General features: G+C 35.0%; 1 protein-coding gene across 1 annotated transcript; it reads left to right on the top strand.

The window, feature by feature from the left end:
• The first annotated feature begins 31 nt into the window (after positions 1-31).
• LOC123317685 (breast cancer type 2 susceptibility protein-like) lies at positions 32-17,788 on the top strand. The gene is made up of 11 exons (XM_044904295.1): positions 32-2,533; positions 7,897-8,043; positions 8,882-9,136; positions 9,288-9,396; positions 9,746-9,919; positions 14,384-14,591; positions 14,648-14,730; positions 14,938-15,104; positions 16,884-17,105; positions 17,230-17,446; positions 17,511-17,788. The coding sequence occupies exons 1-11, from the start codon at positions 159-161 to the stop codon at positions 17,697-17,699; spliced, it is 4,146 nt and encodes a 1,381-aa protein (XP_044760230.1). The 5' UTR covers positions 32-158; the 3' UTR covers positions 17,700-17,788.
• The last annotated feature ends 600 nt before the right edge of the window (positions 17,789-18,388 follow it).

Here is an 18,388-nt window from a genome sequence, read left to right as displayed (position 1 = left end):
GTTAATTCTGTGAATAACCTTTTTTCGTTTGAAAATATTTTGAAATTGTTTCAATTTGAATTGTTTCCTATGGAGGGTCCATACCTATACATATATATATTTAAATATTGAAGAAATCTCACTACTTATGTTGTCACAAGCTTTGTGAATGCCTGAAAATGGATACTGAGAAAAATTCTTGTGATACTCCTGAAACAGCTGGATCTCCTGTTTTGGGAAGCAGTACATTTAAAAAAAAAATCTTCAAGAAGAATACTAATAGAAAAAGTGCGAAAATTAGACTGAGTGAGAAATTTGAAAACGACATACCAACTTCAGATGTACCCTTGTTGAATGAAAATTTCTATCTGAATAATGAGTTACCAGTTAATGAAGAACTGACAGTAAATAATAAGTTAGATATTGGAAATGGCGAATCGAAACCCAATATCCTTTCACATAAGATTCCAAATTCCATGGGATTTCAAACTGCGTCTGGTAAACCAGTATTAAGTAAAGCAGAGAGTTCAGATTTTGCTAATGCATTAATGGGTGAACTTGTGAATCCCTTGATAGTAACCAAAAGAGAAAATAAATATAGGTTTTTATCAAAATGTTCTACAAGGCCAAAGTGCCAATCTGAATCCTCAAAATCAGATGTTGGAAATTTTTTAGGATTTGGCGATGATGAATTAAGATATTCAATGAAGATGAAAAGAAATCTACAATACTTAATTAATGCATTAATTTCCAAAAGATTGAATAGTTCCATTGCTAAAACTGATGACAAAGGTGATATACAACGAACATTGCAATTTCCCAACTTCAGTAAACAAAATCAAAATGATGAAGCACAATCTTATTCTATCAATAATGGCTCTTCTGATTTTTCTAAAAATATGTTTGTGAGGGCAAAAGAAACTGATGAGAAGGATGAAAAACTGGAACAGTTAGATATAGAGTCATCTAAAATTTTGTGTATCAGTCAACAACAGAGTGAACATAAAGAAAAGAAACTCCTAATTTCCTCAAAAAATGAAAGCCTTCTATTTGATTTAAAGACAATGAAAAAACCTTTCAAGTCAAATGAAGATTCTATATCAAACATTAATGAAAATTCAATTGAAGAACAAAGTGGCGTTGCGGGTAGTTTGTGTTCTGATATTGGAAACCAATTGAAAAAATCTAAAGAAAAACAAAAAGTACAACCATTCACAATAGAATCTGGTTGTAAAATCAATATCTACCCTTCATCTCTGAAACAAAAAGCTATTTTTGAAGATTTTGGAGATGTTGACATAAATACAAATACTATTGATAGACAATGTGTTCCTGAAAAAATTATGGATGACTTGTATTCAGAACAACAAACTTCAACTATACTCAAGAGTGAAATCCCCAAAAATGTTGGAATTGGGTTTAGTACAGCATCTGGAAAAAAAATTGAAATTTCTTCTAACAAACTTTTGAAAATTCAGAGTGTATTTGAAAATATAACAGATTTAAGAATCTCTGATTTTATTTCAAAATCATGTGATCAAGGAAACGAGAAACAAATAAAAAATATGGAAAATCATCGAAGTAATTATAACATGAGTCCTAATCCAGTGTTGAAAACAGTCAATAAATTTGATAATCCCAAAAATGTATGTCATGGAAATGTGGCAAAGGGCACAATGAAACTGCTTGTAGATAATAAAGCAGATATTAATGCAATACCACAAAAAAAATGCGCTGAAGAAATTTCATCACTTTTTTCGACAGCTTCAGGGAAAAATATTAAATTACCTAATTCCAGTCTCCTTGGAATTGATAAAATATTCAAAGATATTCCTGACTTTGATACAATAAAATCAGAAACAACAGAGAACATATGTGCTATCAAAGATCAAGATTCTGGAAAAGTGAACCCTTGTAACACTTTTGCCACGTTCTCTCCCTTGAAAATAAATAAAACTCAGAATATGCCTTCTGCAGAAATAAATGGGTCATATTGTACCCCATCAAAGAAAAATTTGAATATTAGATTAGCAGAAGAAAAAAGTAATTCAGTATCTCATTCAAAAATTACTGAAACAGACAATAACATTAATTATACTACCCCTCAAAAGAATATTCCTTCAAAAAAAAGATTAGGTGGTTCTGCATCTAAGGACAAAAAAATTTCTGATGTAGCACTGAAAAGGGCCAAAATGTTGTTTGGAGATATAAATTTCGACGATCTCAAATTGCCTCCTCATCTCAAATTTGGAAGTCCAAATACATCAGAAGCTTCCTTTTCTACCCCTTTGAGACCAAATAAAATTAAGACTCCACAATATTCCTCGACACCCAACAGAATAGTGAAAAAAAATGAATCATTTATAAATGATTTTCCTCATGAATCCAATCATCCATTTATTATTCAAAAACCCACACCTAGAAATTTGGAAGACTTGAATGAAGAATTGAGTCGGCAAAAAAAAATATTAGAGAAGAAATTGGATTTCATTACTAAAAAGCAGGAGGCAATAAGGAATCAGATACTTGCACAAACTTCAGAGAAGAGATTCAAGTGAGTTGTAAAGTTCATTCAATCACTATAGGCGAATTCGAATGGCTTTTTGGTTGGTTAATGGATAACTGGTCTGTTCATAAACGATGATGTCAGTTGTTCCGACCCATTCGAAAACATGAACGCACTGTTAACAAAACATCAACCTCAAAACAAATGTAAATTAAACTGGGAGAATCAGAGAATAGAAAGAGATAGAACAAACGAATATCCAGAGAGCAGACCGTGCTCCACAGTACGGTTCAAGTTTCGGTTTACGAACCTTGAACCAGAGGATTTATGACGTCATCGAATGTAGTTGGTCCAAATATGAAATACCAATCTGTGAACCAACCAAGAACCAGCCTCATTCGAAATCGCCTTAACTAAACAAAATTTTTGGTTAAATTTTTCTTGTAATTCATTGATCTATATGGCCAGTGCTTGATGAATGTCCATAATCAACATAGAAATTGAAGTAGTACATGATTTTCCCTGGGATAAAGTTATTCAACAACAACACTATACTGAAGTATACCTTCACCTACCTGAGGTTGCTATTGTGGAAGCTAAATACTGATGTGGAAGATTCAAATGGAAACATAGGAGTTTCAGTGTTAAATTCGAATAGGCTCGGATTCTAAAGGAACAGTGAAAGAATCGAAACCTTAGAGCGATCTATAAATTGGCATTTAAACTAGGCCAGCCGTTTATTGCATATCGCATCCCTCTGAGGTTTCGATTCTTCCACTCCTTCACTAGACTCCGAGTCTATTCGAATTTAACACTGAAACTCCTATGTTTCCATTTGAATCTTCCACATCGGTAATTGTAGCAGTACCTAGTGAAAATTATGTAATTTAATATCTAGTTTTTTGATTAATTTTGTGCGAAAAAAGAGACTTAAATGTTTTCTTGGAATTCTGGAAATTAGTATAACTCGGATGTGCTCAATAGTTTTGGTGCAAAGTGCGTCCTGGCTAAAAAAACTCATCCTCACCATAGATAGGGTATGCTGTGTGCGGCCCTTATTTTTAAAGTGAATTCTTCTTTGGGCGTGCACAGACCTTGTTGAGAAAGAAACAAGATTTGTACAACTCTGCGTTAAGACCGAATGAAACGAAGTAGTGGTGGGGTCGCAAGATGACCAGCATGGCAATGGTGGAAGGGATATCAGCCGTATGTTACTACTATGCTTCGGCCTCGGCTTCGGACAAAGAGAAAACATATAGTCCGAGAGCTGGCGACAACAATCAGCAAGAGTTTTGTAATGGCCCATAATTAAATATGCTTTAGTATTGAAGGTTTACATAAGTCAGCACCCACTCGCAAGATCAGGTAGTGGAACACCTGGCAGTGGCGCGCTTTGATATATGTAAAATTACAACATGCTTTACAAGAGTTTTGTGAAGATTGAAAATTGTCAGTATACTAGTTTACAGTACGAAATATGTAAGAAAGTGGTCAGATCGCATTTTTGTGGAACACGGCGAGTCAGCACGCCACATTAGTTGCTGCCATAACGATGTAGGTGCAAGAGTTTTGTAATGGCTGAAAATTCATTTACTGCTTAATTATAATATACACTTTAAGAAGAAAATAGTCGGACCACCGATTAATGGAATAGAGCTGGTCAGCAATCGCTCAAAGTCCGGATATCCAGGTAGCGCGGGTACTCGGAGATATGTTCATTTATTTATCCATGGTACAACAAATACAAACATGTTGTACATTATATTGAATAACATAATATGAGTTTTCTCAATAATCTCCTCAGTTTCTGTGTGGTCTTCAACTGGAGTTGGCGCTTGTGGTCTGCAGCTTCGTTTTATGTTTTCCAGTTGAACTCTCTAGAACTCGTTTTTTATATAGATACTGTACTGGGACACATCAGTAATAACGGATAGACCGGTGCAGCACAACAGACCCGATATAGTCCTGTTGGATCGGGAAAATAGTGATGTCAAGTTCATTGATGTAACAATCCCCGCAGATGATAATATAGAGAGGGCGTATACTGAAAGACTTACCAAGTATTATGACCTTGCGTTTGAGATGAAAGAGATATATAAGCAGAAAACAACATCTATCATCTCCTTAATTCTGTCTGTGAATGGATTGGTCAAATCACATCTGATGGAGAATACCCTAAAGTTAGGACTAGAGGAGAAACACATCAGCATGGCTCAAAAGGAAGTCATCCTGGGAACTACCAGAACATTGAGGAAGTTCTTAACAAGCTCGTGAGGGTATCTTGGCACCCCTGCCCGGCTTTCTATTATTAAGCTGCCCACTTTTGCCAATAGGAGGACTCGTAGTGATGTTATCTTCACCTTTTGCGTGCCATACAACTTTCTAGGTGTTAGCCAGAATTCTTGTATTTGAAATTAATGCGACCAACGGCTGCGGGGACATGATTATAATCTGAAGAAGGAGAACTTCAAGACATTGCAGAGACAGCATTTCCTAGCGAACTGTATTTAACTTTTGGAATGGTTCGCTTTCGTCAGTGGTTGGTTCTTTGTCTGTGAACGCGTTCAAAAATGGTTATGACAGTTGGTTCCATGGTGTATGAATTTATATTAGTTTACTTTTCTTTCCCTTTGAGTTGCACTTTTGTTTGTTTTTTCGCTTAAGTATGCATATTTTGAGTAATATAATTATCTTATTTGTAATAAGTGAAGCCTCGGAAAGAAGTCGATGCCTGGGGATCGTCAGAGCATCTCTGGAGCTGGCGCTGGACATGACAGAATGCGGGACGTCGGTGGCAGGATGCTGAGGAAGTGAGCTCCGGCCGCGAAAGGAGCTACAGTTCCAAATCACAAACAACAACCAGTGAGTCAAATTCAATTACCGACTCGAACCGCTGAAGGTGCTGCGCAAGGTAGTCTAAGATTGCATAAATTACATATGCCACCATGGCAAAACCTTCTACAAAACAAAACAGAAACTCTAAGAAGAGACATAGGACGACTGATGGAGTACTTGAAAGGGAATCGACGAACGAAAATAGTGAAAATGGTTGAAGAAATCGTGGTTAGAAACAGGACGAGAGATGAAGAATATTACAGCTCACCACTGCCTCGACGCATTAAAGCAGCAACTTACTCTATATGCGGAACGTCTGAGGAGATCAATTTGAAGGCGGAAAAGAGACAACAATTTATTTGATAAGTCGGAAGAAACTTTCTACCGGTCATTCACATCAGTAGTAGTAGTAACAGTCGTTTATTGCAAATAACGTGCGTTCAAAAAAATTCGTCGTCAAGTAGGCTATGAAATTTTGAATGCTGATGTTCGGTGGCTGAACGTATGTCTTTCCTTGAATTACTTCATCTTCTCAAAATGTAAACAATGATGACATTAACCTATATATCGTAATTTTGTACGGAAAGGCACTTTTCAGAAAAGGTTACCTGTAAATTTCACCCAACGTTCGAAAAGCATTTCTTTCATTGAGTAAGATGACAAGAATCCAAACAATCTGAGGCGGTTAGAAAAGTTCTTCGTAAAAATTTTAACCGTCCACTATTTTCATACGTAAGAGACATGAATCTTGAATTGATCGTGGTAGTATGTTTTTTTGTAAGAAGGTTCTAGTTACTTCAGTCATATGAATAGATCACAGTAAAATTCTCAATAATATGTTTATTAATTCTCTATAAATATTGAATTGATTCAGTCATTACTGAAAATCCATGACTAAACTAAAAGAACTGAATTACATGAAAATAGCTATTGGACAATTTATTAAAATTCAATTCAGTTATAAAAAGGCATGATGCTTTCTCCTTCATGACGTTCTGCTATTGAAGTTCCATAAAAGAAAGTAGGTCCACATTTTGCCTTTGACTGATGCATACTGTCAGTATGCATCAGTTCAGTATGATACTGAACTCCAATTTTTCTCGGATGCTACAAGGTTAGGTAATCACAACCTTTTCAGTTTTCTGATAACATGTCAATCTTTATGGAAACAAATGGATATCTTTTTTTCAAAATCGGGTGGCATATGCCAACGGATACTCCATCCACTTGAGATAAAATCTGAAGAGAGGTTTGTCGAGCTTCTGTCACCATGTTTTCATTATTACTGAACTCTAGAGTTTTCTTTTTTGGTATACCACTTCCTTTTTGTTTGAACATACCTGTTTCGTCAACACATCGCAAAACAGTACAATGGAAAAATTAATTCTTAATAATCAACAGCAACATAGGCTTCAATGAAGTCGCCGGAACAGAATATTTCCATTTTCCTTCAATTTTCTTTCCAATTTTGACGTAGAATTCAATAGTAAAAGTCTTTCACACGTCCGTAAAAACTATCTTTATAATTTGCTGATAATTTTAATTCAACAACAACCCAAAATGCTAAAATGACAGTTCACCTGGAAAATAGTAAAGCACGAGCTAAGAATTACGTTTAGACACGAAATATCGACGTTCAAAATTCCATAGCCTACTTGACGACGAATTTTTTTGAACGCACGTTATAAGCATATAGGCAATTGGCCATCGACCTGAGGTCCTTCAGCCAAATTCATTCACATCATTTGATAGAGAAAATGGAAAGTTGCCACCAAAGGAAGCGATCGAACAATTGTGGACTGAACAATTATCTATAAAACCTCAGTTACAACCAAGATACAAGATAATTTATTCATTTTCTTAATTTTTTCAATTGATTATAACTTATGAACCATCCTATACATTTTCTTGATATTTAATTCGTATGTTCTTTGTCGGGAGTGCTATCGATAAACGCAATAAAAAAGTCTCATTCTAACTTCGGCTCAAAAAATTTAATGAATAGGTTTCGAGTCCAAAAAACACTCTGTATATCGATATTTTGAAATGTTATCAACAAATTTGAAAAGAGCAGGTGAAAATAAGCAAGATTAAAATGTATTTGGTGTTTTCGCATAGAACTTTTTCACTTGTTAGCTTGAGTCAAATCAGTATGTTTCGAAAATTAAGTGGCGCACTTATTAATTTTGTTAAGGCCGGACCTGAAAAAAGGCATGTTTTATTATTCTTATCGACTCAACTGAAGACGAAATATGAGCCAAATATAAAAATGTGGTAGCTTGTTCATAAGTTACGATTAATTGAAGAAATTGTGAAAATCGCACTAAGTAAATCCTGTATCCTAGTTATAAAGAAAGATAGACCCGTTAAATATAGATTATTTAGAGTCACCTTAGTGTCTTCTATCTACTCTTACTGTATGCGCATTTCCCAATGAATCACCCTGTATATGCTTTTGTTAGGTATATGAAAGTCATATGTATTTCTCCTGGTGTGTCCAAAATGTTTCCAATTCGTTGTGTTAAAAAGAAACTGTTATTTTTTTTTGTAATATGAATGAGAAATTATTTTTATAGGTTGGATCCCCAAGAGAAAAATAATAAGATTAATCTGAGGGATGTGAAAAATTTGGAGTCACAGTCTGAGTTTATGGAAAATCAAAACTGTGTTATCCAACAAATCAACCCCCAAAATTCTTCCTTAATACATTTCAATAATAATTGGTAAGTTCATACTTCAAAATTGTGATGATATTAATTAACTGATCATTATTTTAACTGGGCTGTAAGGTTTATGATATTCGCCAATTTTTTTTTTGTAATGGTGAGCATAGAGCCAATGGAAATGAAATAACGCCTAAAACCTAAAACAGTTCAAACGCATAGCACCCGCCGATAAATATCAACAAGTGTTGCGGCCTGAATTGAAATATCCAACTTTCGGAAACACTTGTGAATATTACCGGCGGGTTTTGTGCGTCTGAAATAATTCATGAATACAATGTTTTAGTTTTGGTCGCATTTATCGTTATATTGGTAGACAAAAATTACCTAATGTTTTAATTTTTGTGATTCCGTGAATTTCTAGAATGATATTTGCATTCAAATGCATAACATAGGTAAATATAAACTTCGACACATGTTATAATCTGAACTGGCCACTTACCATCATTCTGAATGCCATCGAAAAGACTGTTTTGATGTAGAAGGATAAAGGTGGCTGATTTTATTAATATCATCATAAATGATTGTAACATCGCAGTGGATTTCGAATAATTATTTGCTGTTCCATACCAACAAATATCATAGAATTGGCAGTCATTGTAGTTCTCAATTCTTATTGAAAATAAACCAAAAAATCATTGACATGTCGATATATTATGCAAACGAGAATATTGTGACGCCCACTGTTTATGAAGACCCTCTATATATTTCATTGCATTGCTCAATATGATGCAAAACTGATATCCAATAGTGAAGCTTAGTGAAGCATTTGGAATTAAGTACCATATTTCGAAAATGTTTTGTCTTTCAATTTTATTTGGAATTTTGGAATTTTTAGGTATGAACTTCCTACAGTGACAACTGCGGATGGTTGCACTTTAATTCCAAATTCGCAAGGGTTCATAGGAATATCAGAGATAGAGCCAGCGTTCACCAGTATGAATGGTATTGAAAAAAAATTGATTCCAGATGGTTGGATAAAAAATCACTACAGATGGATTGTGTGGAAATTAGCAAGCTATGAAAGAGTGTTTCCAGCAACATTGGGAGGTTGCTTCAACATTGACAATGTAATAAAACAATTAAAATACAGGTATTTCTCATGATTTCTAGCATACTGATAATAGACTGTTTTATAATTTTACTCCTGTTAGTATTTTAGTTTTTAGAACTCTTAGGAATTCATTTCTTTGCATGTATATATTAAAGAAAATAACACAGTTTAAATATGTCTCATTTTTAAGGTATCTGAGAGAAATATACAACGCTGAAAGGCCAGCTTTAAGAAAAATTTATGAGATGGACGATGTTCCCCAAAAAAGAATAATACTTTGTATCTCGAATGTTATAAAAGTAGGTATGTTTAATAGTTTATTGGTATTTTACTCATTAGGAACTATTCATGATTCATTTCATATTTGAACTTAAATCTGACTTATTGTCATATTGAACAAAGGCAGAACAAATAAAGTGAACAACAATCTCTTGATTCATTCAGATATTGAAATAAGTTAATTGATCGGGTGAAATTTCTTCATTCCATTGGAAAAATGCATACGAGATTGGAAACAACTTGAACAATATTTTATTTTTAACATATTTTTTAATTATTCATTTACTCAAACTCAATAAGTTGTATTATCTATTTTTGCTTTGTAAAATTAAGACACAAAATTCTAATTTTTTCTATTTTTTATTCAAGAATGGGGATGACATAGAATTGGAATTAACTGATGGCTGGTACTGCATCCGAGCTATAATTGACGACCTTTTATGTTATCAAATAAACATGCAAAGAATAAAAATTGGTTCTAAGTTAATAATCACTGGGGCTGAATTAATGAATTGCTCAGGATGCCATCCTCTGGAAGTGGACGTAAGTAACAAATCATTGAACTTGGGGAATTGCACCGAAACAGCTTCGTTGGTTTCACGTCGCGGTGAGCGGTGATCATGTCAATAATCACTCATATGGTGGATTTAGGATTTATAGCAACTCGTAGACTTCACAACCTAGCTCTGAATGACCGAGACATACTATAGTAGTTATTATTCTTCATATATTACGACAGTGTCCTTTGTTTGCCTACAACTGCAGTCTTATGGTTATCGTTATAGCATTCAAATTTTCTCGTTCCTTTGCCGATTATGTATGGTGTGTCGGGATATACAGGGTGCCCCACGAGGTACTTTACATACTCCCACCATATTATATATGGTCCAACTCTTTTCTTAATTCGAATATAAGGGACAAAGACCTTTGGCAGTCTGAATGGAATAGGTGCACTATTTTCAACAAAGAATTAGTAACTAATTTTCCCAGGAAAATATGGTGTATTCTGAATCGTATAAGAACAGGTCACGGACGTTGCAATAGCATGCTTTTCAGGTGGAATTCAGTTGATAGCCCTAGTTGTGAATGCGGGGAACCAGAAGAAACCATAAATCATCTAGTTAATCATTGTCCAATTTATAAATTTCAGGATGGTTTTAGAGCTATACATGCAGTTTCCGAATCTTTTTTGAATTGGGTTGTCAATTTTAGGTCAATCTGACATATTGAATCTAATTTTATTATTTTACGTTTTTCTGCTTTTGTTTTCTCTTTATTTCAGATAAAAGTTTCTGGTATCTTGGAGAAGACTTTCTGGATTTTCCTTTTTGTTGGAGAAAGAATCAATTTTTGCAGTGCGAGATGCCTTTCAATATGGAATATTTCAGCTTATTTCGTGAACAATTTCAATCCACTACACTCACGGGGAGAAAGGGTTTTTTTACTGAGGTTTTTCCCTAAGCTCTTGTATCATACACCAATTTGTATGGTACCCCGTTACGCTAACCTCTGCTAAAACTGTATCTCATACACATGCTATAATTATTGTTTGCTGTTCAAGATTGTAATGCTCTATATCAAAAGAATATATATATTATATAGGGTCAACCATCAGCATCACGAAATGGCCACTTGGCTGCTATCTGTCCTTGCTACATAGGATGATTTATTCATTCGGACCGAAATTTCATACGACTATATTTCTGGCACTGTATATCAAAATTGAATGATTTTTTTCAGAATTTGCAACACTTTTTAGCATCTGTTGGATTATGCATACCGAATATCACATTTCCAGTGCCGTACTCAGAAAAATTTTTCATGTTCTGTATCTCCCAGGAACTTGCGTACCGTTCTCGCCGGTTTTGAATAAATAGATCGAATCGGTTTTTGAAGGTATTCACTGAATTATCACTAACTACTCCATCCGTCAAAAACTCTATTGGAGAGAAAGCTGCGTGGTCCTGAAATTCTCCTTCGCCAGCTTGAAGGCATGGCCACGGAGTTGTGTGCTACTTCTTCTATAAAAAAAAACACTAAGAGCCCGAAGCCTCACAATTAGATCACCTCTATCTCGTCGATCCCCGAAGGTTTGGAAATTCATCAGTCTCAAACGAGCGTGATAGTCTGGCCTTATCTTTCCGAAAGGAATCCTTGTATTCCAATGATGTACAGAGTTGAGGAGAAGTTGATCGCTCTTAAGAAAAGGGCACCACACCGATCCTGCATGTTCCATCAAAGGGCGGACATCACTGCAATAAATTTTTCAAGCTGCAGCACCTAAACGATCATCATCATCCGATGAATGAACGTCTCCCATTCTGTCCCGAAATGATCTATAAGAGAGGAAAGCCCTCCTCCATGTAAGCAAAGCAGAGAAAAGAGTATGATGAGGGAGTCGTCAAACGCCATGGAGAAATCCAAATACAGGACATCTGCAAGAATACTCCGATCCAAAGAGAAAGTCCAATCGTTTAGACAGCTCAGCAAGTGGGTTATCGACCAAGAAAAATCAATGTTGTTCACGAGGTATAGTCCATTCAAGAATGATTGACATCTCGGGTGCCTATGGAAAATCGAATTTAAGTTGGTAATAGCCCATAAGTTGAGATTTTGTGTTGCGGAATTCATGTTGGTATTGTGAATAAACATCGATGTATAGACCTATTACATGTGAATCTATGCAGTTACCAACGGTTATTTGAATTTTGTACAGCTGTTTATGTTCTTAATTTAATCAGACAAATTGAAAACATAGCTCTGACAATTTTGAATACTGATTAATATGCTGCAAATTTAAATATTTCTTATTTTCATATACTTTTCTAGGTTATATTGATATATTCCAGTTCTCTGAAGTACAGAAATTTTTAGGAATCTTTTGTGACCAGATATTAAGCTGCGCCTGGACTTTCAAGACCTACTGGGATGTCAATCATTCTTGAATGGACTATATGTTATGTATCAACGCTAAAGGGTCAAGTACACGGGGCGAGTTTACGAACTAACAAGCAGGCTTGTAAGAAGACGGCGAGCTAGCGAGTGCGCTCCTAGTCGAGTACACACAAAATTTTCACTTTCTCAGTAGCCAACTAGCTGGCGAGTAGAAACCACGTGATGCTAATGCTTTTAACCACTTGTGTGCAAGCTACTGTGAGTACACGTGGCTAGTCTACAGGCTACTAGCTCAAAAGCTGGCGAGTGGGGTGTAAAGTCGCCCCGTGTACTTGACCCTTTATTGGGCTAGAGCTTCTCCCACCCCTTATAGATAGGGATGACTGAAGAGTTCAACCAGTCCTTCAGGAGAGTGGAAGTACCCAAGGACCTCTCGAAAATGAGGGATAGAGATAGAGCAATGGCGGAACATAACTCTTTAAAGTAAAATATGTAACGTTTGAAAATTCCCCTTGAATATTTGCAACTACAAATCGTTTAATTAGGTTGTGTCTGTTGCCTGTGTCATGTTTTCATTATTCTCGTTCTTGGATCTTTACCATATAACAGATGCTGAAGGTCGTTCTCGAATATTCATTTTGTGGCATTTTTACATACTTTTCTGAACTATGAATGGCTTATGCGTAAATAGAGGTTATTTATTGAAATTTCTTGTGACAGTTTACACTGTCAGTCTCTGAAACAAAATGACAAAAAATCGAAATAATCGTTTTGCTCCTGCGTAAATTCTTGCATTAATTTGTCAGGAGAAAATGAGATGGAAAAAATTGTTGCTTGACAATGAACGAAAAATTGAACTTTTTGGTAATACTTCGTAATGTTTCGGAGTCTATATCAGATTCGTTCATCAGACGAATTCTTAAAAAACTCCAGAATTGTAGTTTGTCTATTGACAATAGAAATAGAAAAGTAGTCGTATAAATATAGACGCAGCTATTTACTCGGCATTCGAGGAAATAATCCAGAAGCACTATGTTGGAGGGAAAGAATATTAGGTTATTTGCGATACGAGGTTAGAGATTCTCAGACGTCCACGTATAGGTATTAGAAAAAATGGCGAATATGACGAAAACGCGGTGCAATTCCGTAAACTCCCAAACTAATATATTAGTATACCGGGTGTCCCAGTGCTTTTAGGCCAGCAGATATCTCAGTTACCTGCGGAAAAAAAAATTGAAAAAAATACTTGTCGTAGGAGACCATACGCTCTTTCATGCAGCATAGCAAAATCCACCCCCTGACAAACAACCCCCGAGAAACCACCCCTAACTTTTGTTTTTCAAATGGCACCCCCATGTTTGTTTGGCTTCAACTGACAGCTCTTTTTAATTCTCAATCAATGATATATCATAATATGTAGTTGTAAAGATAGTCACTCGATAAAATTGAATTCGTTAGTGGGTACTGTTAATTGGACTGATCGAATTAGTCCACATTGTAGAGACAAGAAAAAGTGGATGTTGAAAAAAAAGAATCAATAAAATGTTAGAACTTTTTGTTTATTATAATTTATGTTATAAAACATTTTCCTTAGTATAATGTTGCAGTAACAATACAGCTGAGCGTATAAATTCGTATTTCATTTGTATTTTTATTTTCCATAATTCTGCATGCCATTCTAGCTACCATGATACATCATTGAATGAGAAATGAAAAAAACTGTAAGTTGAAGCACAACAAACATGGGGGTGCCATTTGAAAAACAAAAGTTAGGGGTGGTTTCTCGGGGGTTGTTTGTCAGGGGGTGGATTTTGCTATGCTGCATGAAAGAGCGTATGGTCTCCTACGACAAGTATTTTTTTCAATTTTTTTTTTTCCGCAGGTAACTGAGATATTTGCTGGCCTAAAAGCTCTGGGACACCCGGTATACTGTGTATTTTAGTATAGTTCGATTCTCATAACTTTTCGAAGCATTCGAACTCTCTTGTCTTAATAAAGTCGCTGGAGAAAAAATCTCAATAAACCTATTCTTGCATTAAAACTTGTTATAGCGATCTACTTGATGAAAGATTCATTAGTTTATTATGTATAATTATCGTAAATTGTTTACAGCAAGCTCGTAAAGTACGTCTCAAAATTCATTTCAATTCAACAAGAAGAGCAGCTTGGTATTCCAAGTTGGGTTATCAAAAAGATCCATCCCCTCTGTCGATCAAACTGAGCAGTGCTGTTTGGAATGGTGGAACTATTGGTAGAATAACGGTATATATAATGCGGATTTACCCTGTGATATATCGTGAAAAAAGAACCAATTCAGTATGTAAGTGATTCTTTCTCTATAATTAGATAAGCGAAAATTGATGATAGAAATTGTAGTGTGGAGGAACAAAAATGCGGAATATAAGAAAATTCAAGAATTCGAAAATGAATGCTTGAAGAAATACGAAGAAGGTGATAATGTAAGTATTTTTGCGATTTTTTATTTCGAAAAATGAATCGGATAATCGGATAAATAAAAAACTAGCAAAAATCGAAGTATGTTATCCTTAGTCTTCCCCTCGGTATTCGATCTTGCATTTCGTTTCGAAATATACTATGTCATTAGTTTACCTCAAAATGGTTGTGTATAATGTCTAAAAAAATTGTTTTATTCAATTATTCTGCAGGTAAATATTATCAGAAGAAATGTATGCTCTTTGCTACAAATGACTGTGATAGATTTTTTCACTGAACAACCTAAACCCTTTAAATGTACAATTTGGGATGCTACAGATTCACATCAAGAACAGTTGAAAGAGAACCAGATAGTTTCATTCTATAACTTAACAATGAGGTGAGCTGAAAATTATTTTTTTAAATCTCTTGCGAAGTGTTTATTTCTCAGTTGGAAAATTCCAAAATATTTCAAATAAATTTTTTTCTTTCCTTTATTGAAAATTTACAATCTACTCATATAAGGTATTAAGTTTGATATTATTAAGTGCATGAAAGTGAAGTATCCAGCGACATTCCTAGTTATTGTACTAAACTAGTGGTGTTGTGGAAGGTCTTCGGGCCATATTTTTTTGAGTCTCCTGTTGTCGGGTTCTTCAGTGTATAGGTTCTGGATGAGGTTGTTTGGGTGTCCCTGCAATCGTTCTTGAATTCTTGTGGAGACGGATTTGATGACATCTATCACGTATGGGATTTCGAGATCTGCAAGTCTTTCGTTTGTGATATACCACGGTGCACGGCTATCAATCTAAGTGTTTTCGATAAGAACCGCTGGATTACATTGCGTCTTGTGGGTTTGTACAACCCCATAGTTGAACGCCACACGACCAAATAAATAGTTTTGTACCAGCTAATGATGAAGTCAAAATTTATCATGATAGTTCTGGGTTCTGGTGTTATCATCAGAAATTCACTTTGTCATGAAGAACAGGAAAGTTTTCAAACAGCCGCCATTCAAGCAACCACGGTAAAAATCAAAACCAATACGGGTCAAGTAGGTATAATATCAGTGTACTGTCCACCGCGTTATAGGATTTCTACTGACACATACAAGGAGTTTTTTTGCCGCTTTTGGAAACAAATTCATTGCTGGAGGCGACTGGAATGCCAAACACACTGGGGCTCCAGATTAACAAATACTAAGGACCGTAACTTGCTGCAAGCCCTGATCGACACAAATTTTAAACCTTTCTCATGGATCCCAACGGATCCAAGAATGTTGACTGATCTAAAAACTGAATATCTTTGAAACGGATACAATTTTTGAAAAACCGGTAACGGGATACTTTTCGATAAATCTGCGTCTACAACATAAAAATTACTGAAAAAAATGTTTTGGAATTTTTCGAATATCTCGAACATGACAAATATGAATATTTGAAACAGTTATTTTTCAGAAACGCCCTGTAAGTCGAGAACAAATCAAGATATATATGATCTGCTTTGTGGTATCTAATAATTTCGTGAAAAATAGATTGGGGATCCTTTCTTCTCTAAGCCGTATGGTTCTCGAGATGCTCTCTGTGAGCATCGAATATTTGGGGCACCATGTATTTACTCTACACTGCCGATATGCCGTGATGAAGCCTTTGCAGGATTCGCAGACAGCGTTGCAGTATTAACCCTCTAATACCCAACTCCGCCTTGAGACTGGTTGCATATAAGTGGATACAAAATTATTCCCTGCAGCAGTTTAGTTCAACTGCTCATGTCCGCTTCAGTATAGGTTCATTTTGTGAGAACAGGTGTTAATGTAAATCAGTTAACTATTTGCGAAAAAAAGATGTAGATTATACATGAGCTAACTTGAAACTATACGGAAATAATTTTAAAAAAGAAAAAAAACTTGGGCATTAGAGGGTTAACTTCAAATGATGATCTGGATATATCCTGCAAGAAATATGCAGGAACATCTTGATAAATTGAATAACGGGTCTGCTTCTGAAAACCGTATGAAAATCAGTTCTGTACTTTTTGAGTTTATGATAGGAAACAGGCAGGCATTCACGTCAGGGGACTCCATCTTATAATATGTATAGATTATTGTATTTCTTCAGTTTTATTTTGAATCATTCAACCCACTTCTAGGATTATTTGATTTTTTCAAAATATCTTACAGATGTAATGAAGAACTCAGTTGCAACAAGAAATCATATTTCGAAGTGCGTAAATGTCCAACAGAAAAATATGAAAAATATAGAAGAAAATATGTAGAACTGGCTAGTTATCCAATTATGTCCATAAATGCGTCATTTGGGGAATTTGATACTGTAGGTTTTATCGTGAAAAAAAATATAGAAGAAAATGGTCAACACTTCTGGTTGACGGATTTGAAAAATAAGTGAGTAATCTGATTAGATTTTCATTATACTTTCTCTTCCGAGATTTTAAATAATGTCAGCAATACATTTTTAGTTATCAAATAATATAGATTGATAGTTATGACAACGATAAAATGTTTTCAGTTTTCTACTGGTTAAAATTAACGAAGGACCAAATAATTGTTTATTGTTGAATAAGGTTGAGGAAAATTGCTTGGTTGCAGTTTGCAATCTAAAATTAAAGGACAACAATGAAACATATGTTATTGCTACAGGTAGTTTACAAACTATCATAACACAATTTCCACAATATGATTTTCTCAGAGTAAAAATGGAAGAAATGGGACAACATAATAAAGATGTGAGTAAAAAAATTATTTCAATTCTTCAAATTGTTTGCATAATGTGTTTATTATTTTTTTCAGGAAATGTTTCTTACACTTGAGAACAATAGAAAGTTGATAGAAAATTTTGAAAATGGAAATCAACATGAACAACCATCACATTCTAGTACAACAGGAGAAAATGATTTAAATTTTTCAAGAGTGACAAGTACTGATGCAGCAATGTCAATGATAAATATTGATGAAATTGTTAATAACCATACAAAGTGAAATATCACAATATTACCCAACCAAAGTGCAAATATTTTCATTGTTCATATAGTTTTTTATGAAGTTATAATAAATATTTATATTTCTTATATTATGCTAGGATCATAAAACTCTAATCAAGTTGTCGTACTAGAATGCACTCGAGTAATTAATACTGAGAATTAATTCAGATGCATACCACTCACTGATATGAATATCAACAAAATGATCCGAATTGAGCTAGCCAATTTGCCATCGTCACGGCAAATGGAAAACATTCCATCGAAGAGAAGCAGATGCTGACCATGGTTTTGGTCGCATTTGACCTCGTCAGAGCAACACAGCTTCTTCTCCGATGGAAAAACGTTTGGAATTTTTGCATACTGGCAGACGCTACTGTGTAATATCGAGTAGTACAGAGAGCCTCCCAGTATGGAACGAGCGTCAGCCTAGTATGAAATAAGAGTCCATCAATTTCAAAAAAATTTCCATCGGAGAAGGAGCTGTGTTGCTCTGACAAGGTCAAATGAGATCGAAACCATGGTCAGAACTGCTGTTCTTAGGTGGAACTTTCTCCATTTAGTGGCCCTAACGATGGAAAATTGGCTAACTCAATTCAGATCGTAATTAATTCAGCCAACTTTAAGTAGTTTGGATCAAAATTTATTCCCGTCTAGCGTTACTAGGGCATCTATTGGATAAAAAATGAA

The sequence above is a fragment of the Coccinella septempunctata genome, chromosome 1 (assembly GCF_907165205.1).
Source record: "Coccinella septempunctata chromosome 1, icCocSept1.1, whole genome shotgun sequence".
Taxonomy (NCBI): Eukaryota; Metazoa; Arthropoda; class Insecta; order Coleoptera; family Coccinellidae; genus Coccinella; species Coccinella septempunctata.
The sequence above is the reverse complement of the archived record's forward strand: the minus strand, read 5'-3'. Positions and strand labels throughout refer to the sequence as shown.